This window comes from Capsicum annuum, chromosome 5 (genome assembly GCF_002878395.1).
Source record: "Capsicum annuum cultivar UCD-10X-F1 chromosome 5, UCD10Xv1.1, whole genome shotgun sequence".
NCBI classification, from domain to species: Eukaryota; Viridiplantae; Streptophyta; class Magnoliopsida; order Solanales; family Solanaceae; genus Capsicum; species Capsicum annuum.
In genome coordinates this window covers 1,793,804-1,809,375 of record NC_061115.1, presented here as the reverse complement: position 1 = coordinate 1,809,375, position 15,572 = coordinate 1,793,804, and the positions used below count along the sequence as shown (strand labels likewise).

Here is a 15,572-nt window from a genome sequence, read left to right as displayed (position 1 = left end):
TAGAAAGCCCTTTCCCAGTGACATCTACTTTAATAAAGGTAAAGTAACACAAATAATTACATTTACATTTTGAAATTTTTTAATCATTAAAATAATTAATTTTACTATTTCATTCAATATTTCTTAAATTTAAATTAAGATTTTTAAATTTTTTAAAATAATCTTTCACGTTTTTGTGAGATTTCGCAAGTCAAATTTAAATTGAAAATTGAGAAACGGACCAAAAGATCATAGGCATGTTGATGAAAAAATTACAATATCATACACGTGAATAAGAGCGCGTGATAAAAGAGCATAAAAATATTCTAATATTTGACAATCCCGTTAGCACAAAAGAGCACATAAATAAAAAAAGTAAGTTTAGCGGTAATAGATTGTCAAAAAACGTAATATGCATTTTAATTAAAGTAAAATTATAAGGACATAACTATGAAAAAGCCAACTTACACTATAGCATTTTAGGTCGATATATGAAAAGATTAAATATCTGACAATCATAACAAAACAAAACAAATAAATTGAAACCCAGATGATAAAATTTGTTCATTATTATAACTTTTATATTTTTAAGTACAAAAGTTAATATTTTGAGAGAAAAAGATAATGGATACGTTTCGGGTTGATTGAAGGAGAAGATGCTATCAAATAATTTCATGTTTATTTAAGAGTTGGAGACATTTAAACTCCAAATCTAAATTAACTATGTTGTCAAATGAAGTTTGCAAAGAGATTCCTTTCTTGCAAATATGATAATTATGATGACAGTTATGCATGATTTCCAGATTTTAAATTTTGAAATTTGAAATAATTTTTGTTTTTTGAATTTTATGTTTCAAAATAATTTGTGTGTTGAAATTTATGTTATAAGTTTATATTGAAATTTTTTAATGCAAATGTTGTTGTGAAAGACTGAAAGTAAATTGACAAATAACGTGACGTGGGGAGGTGGGAGGGTGCATGAAGCAGAGTTAGTGTAATGGGGCAGTTTAGTTATTTTTTCTTTTTTTAAAAAAAGAAAAACTTGAATTTCAAATGTAGGTATTTGAAGTTTTTAGAAATTTTTATTTCAATGTTTTTATAAATCAAATATCAATTTATTTTATTTAATCAGTTTTATTTAAAAATACGTTTATCTCTTAGTTCAATTTCAAACGGACATATAAACTCATCTAAACATTTTCATTTCAAAATTAATTTATGTTACAGAAAGCAATATATAATCTGAATTGCTTTCATAAACATTACATTTATAGTTTTGAATTTGAATTTAAAAATTCATATTAAAAACTTTATATTAAAACATTTGCATTTGTTTTTAAAATAGGACATTTGCTATTTAGTATATATAGAGAGAGAGAGGGGAGGGGGGGAGAGGGAGAGAGGATATAGATATAAATATAGAATATAGATGCTTAATTCAAAGAACTATAACCTTTGCTTAGATTACGTTATGATCAACGTCCATTTCTCTCTCTAAATTCATAAGTTTCTAAGAAAGAGAAGTTTATTTATTATCCATGTCTAAGTCTTATAAACATAGAAACACGTGAAATTATATAAATTGTGAGACGAATAGGCAGATACTATTGACGAATGAATCCACTGACAAGTTTTTTCATTCCTCTCTCAATAGCCATTGAATATTTTGAAAATATAAAAACTATTAGGCTTGACACTGATTTTTCAAAGCATTAGAAATTAGAAAAGTTTAACTGCCCTAAATTCGAAAGTATAATTAATCTTTCTTTTTTAGTTTAAAAAAATTACTGTAAACAATTTGCAATTTTGTTGCTACAAAAAAGGATTAGTTGCAAGACGTGAGCTTATTATTATGAACCTCATGCAATTAGATAAGTGATGATCCTATCATTTAAAAAGTTTATATATGTTCCGAATATGAACTAACTCAAACAATATATTTTATTTTCATTATTCAACTATGAATTTTCTAGTTACAATTCAAATGTGATATTTTTTACAATATGACTTATCACAATTCAAAATAAATTCTCATATTAAGTTTAAGTATTTTTATCTTTCAATCAAATAAAAGATTCTTTCAATTCATTTTTTTATTTTATCATTTATATTAGTCAATATATATTCTAGGAACATAGCTTTACTGACGAGGTTTATTAAGGATCTATAATCATAGATTACATTATAGAATGCTATTAAATAAGAATTTTTTAGTCCGTTTTAAAAAAAATGACTTTTTTTCTTTTTTTTGACAATATTTTAATTCTAATTTTTCACATGACATGTTTAATACCACAAAATTAAAGAATACTTTGATATAATTGACATAACTTTAATTTAATACCACAAGATTCAAAAACCTTCTAAAAGTCAAATTCAAATATCTTCCTATTGTGAATTTATATTTACTTGATTACATATTCAAATATTATATAGTATTTGTTTAGCATTTTTGCCACATGTATATGAACTTAAATCAAATAAATTCAAGTTTTGAGCATGTTCTATCTGTAGTGAATTTAAAATTTATTTAATTAGAAATTTACATGTATTTCTTTTGTTTTAAAAAAAAAAGATGAAGAAAAAAAAAAACTAACAACCCACATTTCTTTCTTTTCCTGTCAAAATTGTAGTAAAATATTTTTCATTTTTCTTTATAAATTTCTATAAGTATAAACTCTCTATGACTTAATTCGGCAGTTTCGAAAATTAGTAGACATTTTTGTTTTTAAAAGATAAACCATAAATATATGAAGTCGTGGGTCCTATCTAATGTGTACATAAGAATTTTGTTGGTAACCTATTTTTGAAATTCACGTTTTAAATTTCAAAAAGAATTGTTTACCATTTGTTTTTTTTTTTTTTAAATAAAAAATAAATGCACAAAATAAAGTAACCATCAATATTTGATTTTTTAAAAAATAATACCCATATATTCCTTTCTATTTCTTTTAATTTTAAAAGTGAAAATATTTTTTAATTCCATCTTTAAATTTTTTGCCACTTGGAAAATTCTGACTTAAAAATAATTTAAAAAGTTATTCTCAACACGACTATTAAAATTTTGAAAAAAATTTAAGCGTTTATAAAATTTGAATATTTTAATAACTGAAAAATCAAAAGCAATTATTAATTATAGTGTTCATGATTCCAACACGAAATAGGTTATTTTCTAGATGACTAATTTACATTAACTAAAAATAAACTATATAAAAATGAATGAAATAGATAACCATCAGTATAATTATTAAATTGTAAGAATATATATATTTTTTAAAATAAAAGATTAACTATCAAATTTAAATTTTTTAAAAGAGTTGTAGAAGTTAAAAAGTAACTACTAACTAATTTTTACCTAATAAACTAATTGTCTTAAAAAAACACATGTCAATTTTCTATTCTTCCACTTGGCAACAATCTAAGCAAAACTTTCTTGCTATTTAGTGTATATAGATTATAAGGGAAAATAATATAAATTTCGACAGTTTGAAGTTTAATTACAATAATTTTGATATTTAATATAATTAAAAATCTCGATTTTGAATCTGTCGAGCTACATAATTAACTCCCGATACATTCAATGAAGATACATAATTAGCTCCCGATATATTTTTTTCGAGTTTGGATCTGTCAAGATACATAATTAGTTCTTCATACGTGCAACAAAGCTATATTTTTTCATTTGAAATGATTCATAATTAAATCTCAATATATTTTATTCAAGTTTGGGTCTGTCGAGATACATAGTACACCCAACGAAGATATATTTTTTCCTTTGTAAAGATACATAATTAATTTCTAGTACGTTTTTTTTTCTGATTTTGGATATATCGAGACATATAATACATCCAACGAAAGATATATTTTTTCTTTTGTAAAGATACATAATTAACTCTCGATACATTTTTTCTGCTTTTGGATCTGTTGGCATACGTAATTAGCTCTTCGATACATCCAATGAAGATACATAATTAGTAGAAAATTTCGTAATTGCTTTGTAAGGGTAGGGATTTGTGTAAATATAGTAAGTTAAGGTGTATGTTTATAGTATTTTTCCAATTTATTTATAATCATTTAGGGTCGTTTGATATTTGATTAGAGTTATGCGAGTATTAATTATGGAGATATTAGTTACGAGGAAATTTATGTATTATTCTATATAGGTATTAGTTGTGCAGACAACAACCACCTAAGTTGTGTGGACTTTTTATTTTTGATCTCGCACCTAAGTTGTGTGGACTTTTTTTTTTTGATGTCGCACTTGTATCGGATTCTTCAAAAATACACTAATTTTGGCGAATCCGATACGCATCCATTGACATTTTTGACGAGTCCGAGCAACATAGACAACAACATACCCAGTGGATTCTCATGAAGCGGGATCTCGGTAGGCTAGAGTATACATAATCCATACCACTACCTCAGACGTGAGGCAGAAAGGTTGTTTCCGGTTGACCCTCGACTAAAGAAAAAAAGCCTTAGTATATGAACAACTTTCCTTAAATGTGCTCTTTATTTTCAATGATTGGATCAATACAATGAGTAAGTTCCATCTTTCAGAAATCCAGAGACGGATTCAGGATTTGAAGTATATGAGTTTTCATAGTAACGTCAAGTTAACTGTCAAATAGCTAATAGGTTTCGACAAAAGCTACTGAGTTCACGTGAACCTGTAACAACAGAAGGAAAACATAGTATAACAACAGAAAGAAAGAGCAAAGACATATTGCTGGAACTGATGATACTGCGTATATAGTTCGCGTTACAAGAACTACAAGTACAACGATTTCATGTATGTATTCGATGAGATTGGAGAGGAGAGGATTCGCGTGGCCGATTTATGTTCTCAGTATGGTGATGGAAGAATTTTACCAGAACATTTTCCAAAACCAACTGTATAGCCATTGCCCTGCAATGAATGAAATATCATCAATGTGCAATACACCAACAAACTATGTAAACTACATATTCAAGAATTGCGTACTCAGGATTTAGGGGTTGTGGGTGCTCGGAAGGTTGAACACACTTATTGACGTCCAAAGCTTAAAGCTTTAAGGTTCTGCCTAGAAACTAATGCACCGCACCCGGCTATCTTCTTGGCTTACTGGGTGCTTTTATAAATCTTACACCAGATTTTATATATAATTATACTTAGTCTGCGTCGAATTTAACAGGAGCTGGAGCACCAAAAGTTTGCTATAGGTCCGCCCCTAGGCAAGTATGTACTCCAACTCTGTGTATGCACGTCTAGGCAACTCAACTCGTCTTGATTGTATCAGTTGGATACTACAGATTACAAAATAATCATCTAGATACCTCCAAAATTTATGTGTCACGTCAGCGTCGGGTGTCAACGAGAAACAGCGGGGAGGAGTTGGATGTTTAGTTGCCGGTTGAGACCAAGTTGGGAGTGTCTGTATATGTATAACGCCTTATCATTTTGTAAAAACGAGCAATTTGTTATGCCTGAACGCCCTAAATCTAGCAGTAGTAGTTCTGAAGGGCAGCCCGGTGCACTAAAGCTACCGCTATGCCCGGTGTCCGGGGAAGGGCCCACCACAAGGGTGTATTGTACGCAGCCTTACCTTGCATTTCTGCAAGCGGCTGTTTCTAAGGCTTGAACCCGTAACCTCTTGGTCCACATGGCAACAACTTTACCAGTTACTCCAAGGCTCCCCTTCAGTAGTAGTTCTGAAGTACTTCTGAAATTTACATGTACAATCGATATTTTTACGCTCTTTCTTACATTAGTGAATCGCTCACGTTTAGGTCAATCGACTCTTTTAGTATATTTTTCTTTTTCGTCTTAGTTATCATCATTCAATGTTCGTTTTGTCAGCTTCTGCATATGATACCTGGTTATTTCGATCCCAACAATTAGGTGATAGATATAAAAGGCTTATGAAAAGACTCGTACTGATTATATCAGACCAAAAGAATATCAGTATATCGAACCTTGCAACACCCGGTGAAGATAACTTCATCTCCGTCTTCTATGAATGTACGAGTTGCACCACCTAACGACAGAGGCTTTGTTCCATTCCACGTTAGTTCAAGAAGGCTTCCGTAAGTTCCTGGTTCCTGGACGGAATATTAAGCATTACTTCGGAATATCAACAAAAGAAACACCTTCTAAGATCACTCGACTTAAGAAGACGACAAAACAAGGAATGAATCTTACAGGTCCACTCATAGTGCCGGATCCAAGAAGATCGCCAGGCCTTAGGTTGCAACCGTTGACAGTATGATGAGCAAGTTGCTGCGAAATCGTCCAATATCTGTACCACCGAGACAGAAACAATGTCAGCATATTTAACGAGACTTTGAACAGGTTGCTCAGCGAAAACCAAGACAATATTAGTAATTCAATGACATTTTCGGACTTTGTGATCAGGAGAAAGACAGTGGCGGAGACAGTAATCTTACAAGTGCTTGAAGTTGCTTTTCGTGACAGCATACGAGTGTTCTTGTCCAGCAGGTTTAATGAAAACCTGTAAGCGAAGAGATACACGTGAAGTCAAAATGACATATTGGAGGGACGTTGATACTTATACTAGCAGAAAATCTAGAATACCTCCAACTCTATTTCGTAGTTTCTGGATTCCTTCTCCGCGAGATATGGTAATGGAGGAGGATTCTGCAACGTAAGATGTGTTAGTATCTAAACGCATAATTTCTGCAGTGATCGGCCTAATACTTCTTTGACAGAAGCAGTAAAACTACCTGCGTTGGACCATCACAAACGAAAGGTTCCAGAGCATCTAAAGTCACAATCCAAGGCGATATAGTTGTGCCTGATACAACATTTGTTACCGAAGTTCTCAGCAAAATCGATGTAATACTTTGGAATGAACCGACAAGTTTCTCTATTCCTTACCGAAGCTCTTCCCAAGAAAGGGTCCGAGAGGCACGCATTCCCAACCCTGAATATCTCTAGCTGCAAAGTTCAGCTTCTAATTAGTATGTTATCGGCATCTAAAGCCGATAAAGTAGAAAATGAATCAAAATATGTAACGCATACCGCTCCAATCATTCATCAAGACGAGGCCAAATATGTGATCTGCAGCTTCGTTAACATTTATAGGCTTTCCAAGTTCATTTCCAGGTCCAACTACAGCAGCCTTCAACCACATATCAGAAAATTACGAAAAGGAAGTCTAAACTAGTGTTCTTGTAACGGTCGTAAGGACTCTTACCATTTCTAGCTCAAAGTCCATTTTACGAGATGGTCCAAAATACGGTGGTGAATTCCCTTTCGGGCGATCCTGTCCTCTAAACAAAGATGTGAACAGTGTAAAGGTGAGAACGAAGAAATACACCTAACATCGTCTATGAGGGGTAAGACTCTCAAGGCTCGGAGAAGTTCAATCAGAAGGTCTTAATACTCGCCATACAGAAAAATGAATGGAAACAGTTACATCTCACAACTCACATGATGTCTAAAAAGGGCATTCCGGTGCACTAAAGCTATCGCTATGCGCGGTGTCCGGGGAAGGGCCCCACCACAAGGGTGTATCGTACGCAGTCTTACCTTGCATTTGTGCCAGAGGCTATTTCCAAGGCTTGAACCAGTTATTCCAAGGCTACAAAATAATTAAAGACGGAAACTTCTATCTTCATATAAGAACCGAGACTTCTCTTAATCTTGATCGGAGAATATGTCTCACCTTGGTCTTATAATGTCAGTGCCTGATACAACAATAGATGAGGCACGTCCATGGTACGCGATAGGAAGGCAAAACCTGATAGTAAGTCGATAATCCCATGAGTAAAGAACACATAAAGGGAGAATATGAAGCTATTTTAGTCTCGTACCAGTTTGGTTTAATCGGGTTCTCAGAGCCACGGAACATGAGCCCACAATTCGTGGCATGATTTATGTTCGAATAGAAGTCTGTGTAATCTCCTACTGCAACTGGAAGAAGCATTTCCACCTTGTCCTACGAAATTTACGTATCATCAGCACAAGTCCTCTATTACACATCGATGAATCTGAAGATGTCGTACCATAGGATGAAGAGCTTTTCGCCTCAGACTTGCATCGTCACGCAATGTTGGTTCAGTATCTATACATGGAATAAGTAGAATACACAATCTTGTAGCGATCGAGCGTAATAAACTTAAAACAGATGTAAAAGCGTTACTAAAGAAAATCGCAGACCAGATAATAGCTTCTGTAATGTAGCACGAGCTTCCTTCCACGCAGGTCGTCCCAGTTCCAAGAACTTGTTGAGATTATGCTACACCATCGATGAGAAACATAAATATCAACGATCTAGCTACAAATCGCAATCTCAAATAAGCAAAATCGAAGACATGTCGTAGTAAATGAGATCACCAATATGATTAGTAAGCTAGTATCTAGTACTCTGAAGTCTTCAGTCTGTTATACTAAAATGGTACTAATCGTGTTTTCTTGCAGATAGTCGCGGAGTCAGGTAGGGCTGAAGGGGTCATTTGGATCCCCTTTGGCTTCTTGGTGACCGATTTAGTGAAAATTCTGGCTCGTAGAGTAAACGAGAAAGGCAAACACCATCAAACTCCTATGTAAATCGTAATCAACCAACTGAGCTACTAAAATTTTCACATTTATTTTTCAAATTGTTGACGGGTGATATTATGCAACAACAGAAAACAATACAATCTACACATCAAGACATTACATTATGAAACAGTACGCAACAACCATCCAAATAGAGTTTGCGCATAACTTTCTTAAGAGGTACGCAACATCCAAAAAACATCATTTATTTGGACAGGAGAATTTTTTTTCCGAAAAAATTTGATGAAACACCTCAACTCGCTGAAATAAACACTCTTACTTGTTAAAACCTCAGCTAAACGCGTTAAACCACTAAAATAATACTAGTAATCTAAACTCCGTATTTAGTCAAACATCATCTAAAAAAGCAAAGCTCCCGTTATACTTCGCCTTATACTGCATTTCTACAAGAAAACCCCCTCGTCATATTGCAACAACTTTACCGGTTACTCTAAATCAAACGCTGTCTATTTTTTTTCCTTAAAAACTTGATGAAGCACCTCAACTCGCTAAAATAAACACTTTTTGCTTCCTAAAAGCTCTGCTAAGAGCGTTAAACCACAAATATAATACTACTGAGTTAAACTCCCTATTCAGACTCCCGTTATGCATGGGGTCCACAGAACAGTCAGACATAACACGCAGTCTTACCATGCATTTCTGCAATAAGCTGTTTCTACGGCTTAGCCTCTGACCCTCCTAATCACATAACAACAACTTTACTAGCTACGTCAAGCCAAACACCATCTAAATTTATATTTGGATGCACTAAAGCTCCCGTTATGCATGGGATCCAGAGAGCAGTCCCATGCATTTCTGCAATAAGCTGTTTCTACGGCTTAACCTCTGACTCTCCTAATCACATAACAGCAACTTTACTATCTACGTCAAGCCAAACACCATCTAATCAGAGTGAAAAAACAAACGAAAAACCTGATTAAAACAATCTGAACTTTTCAGTACAGGACCATCAAAAAGACCAGCAGTAGCAATCACACAGAGATCCAAAACATAATCACCAATGGCAACTCCAATTCTACATTCGGAATTTGTTTTCTTAATCCTGAAAACTCCATACGGAAGGTTCTCTAATGGAAAATGTGAATCCGAATGAACTTCAACCAATGATTTCAGCACCATACTTTACTGGAGAAAATGGCAGTGTATTTAACTCTAATTCAATTGAATACAGTGTGTATAATGTATAAGTAGTAAAAGAAAAATGTAGCAGAGTGCAGATGAATAATGGAGGTTGAATTATAGTTGTTTATTTTATTGAAATGATTGAAGAAGAAGAAGAATATTACAAATTATTGAAACCAGACATGAATATAATAAACCCATACTTATTATATAAACATGTAATAATGCAAAAATCACCAAATATTTAACATATTTTTGTCATACGTTTTAGCTGACGTCCTATTATCTCTGAACTAAAATTTACCTTATTTTTGTCGTACTTTTTAGCTGACGTGATACCTTTTGTCAATCTTTTTAGGTGATGTGGGCTCCATTGTAAATACACTAAAATTGAGTTCAGGAGGTAATAGAATCCCTGTGAAGTTGGAGTATGTTGTAGCAACTTTAGTCGTAGTTCGAAAGGCTACTGAATACTTATCTCTATAACTTATTTTTTGTCAACCTTTTTAGTTGACGTGACACATTTGATATGGGTCCCATTGTATGCAATAAATGTGTCACGTCAGCACAAAAAAAAGGGACGACCCGGTTCATACCTACTCCGTAGCTGACGTGACACATTTGATGTGGGTTCCATTGTATGCAATAAAGATATCACGTCAGCACAAAAGGATGATAAAAATATGTTAAAATTGAGTACTTCAGGAGGTAATAGGATCCTGAGAAGTTAGAGTGTGTCGTAGCAAGTTTGTTCATAGTTCGAGAAACTACTGGATGCTTATCTCTATAAACGTTACAAATTGTCAAACTTGGCATAAGCTAATAAGAATTTTAATTTTAGAGGGACACTAAACTTGGTTTCAACTAGCAAATAAATACTCTAACTCATTTCTGTGCCTCGTAGAAGCCTGATATTGACGTGACATATAAGTTGTTAAGAGTGTTCAACTGATATATTAGAGACGAATTGAGGTGTATAGACGTATATGCTCAAACTTATCAGTTGAATTTAAATTTAAGTATCTGTTTATGTATCACCAATATAAATTATTGTGATGGTGATGATTGATATTCAATCATTAATTAATTAAAGGTCTCGAATTTGAATCTCTAAAATGAAATAAATTTTTGCTCAAAGGCTAACCTCAAAAGTGGACTCCACAGTTCGTGAATTCAAATTTAATCGAGTTTCAATACAATATAAATATCAAATAACGAATTGGACAGAAAACAAGGAAATAATATACTCCCTTCGTTTCATATTAATTGATCACCCTCTAATAATACTCGTCTCAAATTACTTGTTCATTTACTAAATTAAGATAACATCAATTGAAATTTTCACATTTTACCCCTTCAATTAGTATTTTTTGAAAGTGGAAAATTAAATTCGTAAAGTTTCAAGAAGTATTTTAAGGGATAAATTAATAAAATTATCTTTTTAATTTATGATTTTTAAAATACCGTGTAAAAATAAAATGATCAACTAATATCAAACGATGTGATTAGTCTGAAGTTAGAAACATGTGACAAAATCAGTGAAATTATTGCTACTATAAAGTTGGTGTATGTTTGTCCTTTGCATGAATCAAGATAAGACCTATTGTGAATATTGTATACTTCTTTACTTATGAATTTTATTAAATTTAACTAGTTTAATGAAATGCTAGTAATAGTTTTTTAAAGTTTGATTTGATTATATTATCGGAGCATTTTAACATATTTTAAAGACTAATTCAATATTATCGAACCGTTTTCAACATATATTTTTTTTATTTTGAAGAGATCAAATTCGAGACATTAGATTAAAAAGTTGAAGAGATTTCAATTATTTCATCATAATTTATATTGATGCCTTGTAAGTATATTATTACGCCAACATGGATTGTGGTGCAATGGATGAGGTTGTTTCAATCTTAATTAGAGGTCGAGAGTTCAGTGGCGGACCCACACTTTTCACTAAGTGGGTTCAATTAAACTGATTGTTGCATAAAATAATTTAAAAAATGCCCTACAAGGAATCAAACACACAACTTAAGTGTTAGGAATTGAATCCATAGCTGCTAGCCCATAGATAATATATACCGGGTTCAATATATAAAAGAAGTTACTTAAGTTGGTTGTTGCATAAAATAACCCATAGATAATATATATCGGGTTCAATATATAAAAGAAGTTACTTAAGCTGGTTGTTACATAAAATAATTTTAAAAAAGCCTTAGGCTGATTGTTGCATAAAATAATTTTAAAAAAGCCTTGATAATATATACCCAGTTCAATATATAAAAGAAGTTACTTAAGCCGGCTGTTGCATAAAATAATTTTAAAAAAAGGCTTACAAGGGATCAAACATGCAACCTAGTTATTAGAAATTGAACCCACGACCATTGCGCTAGGCACTCCTCTTGTGCTTGATGGGTTCAATAAATAATATATATCTTTTACATTTGTAAAAACTGCTTATATATACATATATATACATATATATATATATATATATATATATATATATATATATATATATATACCGCGTAATTTTTCGACAAAGTGGGTTCATATGAATCCACTTGAACATATGTGGGTCCTCTCTTGCGAGGGTTCGACCCTGGGTATGAAGAAAACTCTGTTAGGAGCTTTGCCACCTTAATTGGGCCTTGCAACGCGCAATCCGGTTTAGTCGAGGCTCCAATACAGACATCAAACACCGGATGGAAAACCAAAAAACGTATGTTATTACAGTATAATAATGGTTTACACATTAACAAAATGATAAGTAACTTACAAATTATAATTAATATATTATAACACAAAGTGTGTTATGCATTACCAAAATTAAATTAATATAAGTGGTAATAGTTTAATTAATACTAAATTAGTTGCTTCAACTTGTCACAACTAGCCAAAATGAACAAAACAAAAGTGGAATTAATTAAACAAAACCAATCAAATCAAGGGTGTCTTTTACATGAAAGACTAGAAGTGAAAGGCCCGTATCAGTACGGCGCCAACAATTTTTACGTTTTAGGATTTATTTTGGAGTAGAAAGTTTAAGCAGTAGAATATTTTCATTAGTATGATTGAGTTGAGGGATCACAATTAAATTTTTTTTTAACCGTCTTGTCGAATTTTGCGATCAGAAATATAAAGAAAGAAGAGGCATAAATCTGATGAAATAGCTTAAATCAAATATCCAGTAGATTATTGATTTTCAATATTGCAAAGAATAAGAATCATATAAACTTACCCGATAAAGATAATACACACCTTAGATTCGCTATTGTTTTGTTTAATTAGGGGTAATATAATAAAAAAATTATTAATTCTAATATATAAATGATTTATAATAATTAATTAGGGGTAATATAGTAAATCACGGAGCAACTAGGGATAATATAGTAAATGACGAAGCATTGGTCGAAACCAGTGCAAGCAGACATGTCATCTATTTTTTAAATTAAATATTATTAATTTTTAATACATAAATGACTTATAATGATTAATTAGGGATGATATAGTAAAATCACGGTTAAAGCAGCTGAAACAAACGTCATAAATATCTATTTTTTTAATTAAATATTATTAATTCTAATATATAAGTGATTGATAATAATTAATTAGGGACAATATAATAAATATATAAATGGCTTATAATAATTAATTAGGAATAATATAGTAAATCACGGAGCAATTAGGGGTAATATAGTAAATGAATGGGGGTAATATAGTAATTTAACTTTTGAATAAAATATTATTAATTTCTTAATACATAAATGACTTATAATAATTAATTAGGGATGATATAGTAAAATCACGATTAAAGCAGCTGAAACGAACGTTATAAATATCTATTTTTTTATTAAATATTATTAATTTTCTAGAAATGACTTATAATAATTAATTAGGGATAATATAATAAAAAATATTATTAATTCTAATATATAAATGACTTGTAATAATTAATTAAGAATAATATAATAAATTACGGAACAATTAGGATATAATATAATAAATAATGGGGGTAAAAAAGCAAATTCATGAAGAGCTGGTCGAAACCAGCTCTTATATATAATAGAAAAGAAAAGATATTTTTTTCGAAAGAAATTTTATTTCACGATCAAGGGAAATCTATTTTTATCGTGTGTTTTCTCAGTAAGCTAGTTCAACGAAAAATAAGTGAAAAAAATATACTTATAACACAAATTTTCCATTGAATCGTTCTGATAAAGTCTCTATTTCTTAGTAGGGAAAACAAGTCAATTATTTTTCAAAAATATTTTCCTTCGTGCCAAACACCAGTGGCAAAGCCACATATTCTTTAAGGGATGTGTCAACCGACGTTCTTTCATCGGAAAATTACGTTGTATAGCTAGGTAAAAATAATTTCTTTATGTATATATATATATATATATATTGCATGTCGACACCCATATATAGCTTCTTCATGAATTTACTTCTTGATATTCTGATCTTCGTAATGAAATTCTGGCTCTGTCGTTGTCAAACACAACCCTTATATATTCTCAGGAGCGAAGCCAGCCTTTGGCTAGGGATATCATCCGATCCCCCTTCGACGAAAAAACATATTATTTATACATGATTAAAAATTATTCTCTCTATATATAGCAGCTGTAATTGAACCCCTTTGATTGATTTTTCTTCAAATATTAAACCTCCTCAGTTGAAAGCCTGGCTCCGCATCTGATTATTCTTCAAAACTATTACTACTATTTGGAGAGTAAAATATGATAATATCAGCTTCTTGAGGCAACCTAAAAGTCACCTTCTTCTTCTTTAATTTTCCACTTGGACTTTTAGTACTCATTGCTTCAAAAAACCCTAATTCTCCACCAATATTATTATTATTATTATTATCAACCTTTCTATTAGTTGATAATCTTTCAGATGAAATACTAATTCTTGGAGAAAATAAATCATCTTTATTGATAATAAACTCTGATGACATGTAAACACTAACTTCTTTATTTGATGAAGCCATGAGAATATCTTTCAAAGTTTTGTGTATTTGGAGAGGACTACTTCTTGTGTTTTCAAGATTTTTTGGTTGTTGGACTTGTTCATTTGGTTGTTTGAGACAACAAAGTTTAGCACCCATGATTGGAATAATTTTTGTTATAACAAGGGGTTGGAGAAATATTTGTGAAGGGGTTGGTTATAAAGGAGAAAAATAAGCCAGAAGGGCCTGGCAAGTTTCCAATTAAAAAAAGAACATAAGTGGGTCGCACAAATTTGTCCCTTAAAAAATTAAGTTCCTTGAACAACTGAGATAGTTGTGTGACAACTACGTTAGTTGTCTGAACAACTTCGTGCAGTTGTTGAACAACTTCTCTCAGTTGTCGAGCAACTACGCCTAGTTGTCGGAACAACTACGCCTAGTTGTCGGAATAACTTCGCGGAGTTGTTGAACAACTTCTCTCAGTTATCGAACAACTACGCCTAGCTGTTCAACAACTAGGTGCAGTTGTAGGACTACTACGCCTAGTTGTCGGAACAACTTCGTGCAGTTGTTGAACAACTTCTCTCAGTTGTCGAACAACTACGCCTAGTTGTTCAACAACTAGGTGCAGTTGTAGGACAACTGTGCCTAGTTGTTGAATAACTTGTGCAGTTGTTGAACAACTTTGGTAGTTGTTCGACAACTTTGCACAACTTTGGCAGTTGTTGAACAACTTCGCAAAGTTGTCGAACAACTACCAAAGTTGTTCGAACGGAAAAACTCAAAAAAAAATTATCCCTCCCACTTAATTTAAAAAACTTGAAAGACTCCTACTTAATTGGATAATTTATTTATCCCTTTTAATCCAAAGTCCCAGTAATAAAGGGATTTTTTTTTTTGGAGAGACCTAGAGAAGAATATTAATAGTGGTGTCTTGCTCTATGTTGTCTTAGT

At 31.9% G+C, this 15,572-nt stretch overlaps 1 protein-coding gene across 1 annotated transcript; it reads right to left on the bottom strand.

Moving 5' to 3' along the window:
• Positions 1-4,688: 4,688 nt before the first annotated feature.
• LOC107870106 (fumarylacetoacetase) lies at positions 4,689-9,843 on the bottom strand. The gene is made up of 14 exons (XM_016716521.2): positions 9,455-9,843; positions 8,141-8,219; positions 7,987-8,045; positions 7,795-7,919; positions 7,647-7,721; positions 7,176-7,251; positions 7,001-7,100; positions 6,857-6,916; positions 6,703-6,773; positions 6,554-6,616; positions 6,406-6,470; positions 6,161-6,257; positions 5,935-6,060; positions 4,689-4,888 (listed from the first exon to the last, which is right to left on the bottom strand). Exons 1-14 carry the CDS (start codon positions 9,659-9,661, stop codon positions 4,826-4,828), a joined length of 1,266 nt encoding a protein of 421 aa, XP_016572007.1. The 5' UTR covers positions 9,662-9,843; the 3' UTR covers positions 4,689-4,825.
• Between the last annotated feature and the right edge of the window lie 5,729 nt (positions 9,844-15,572).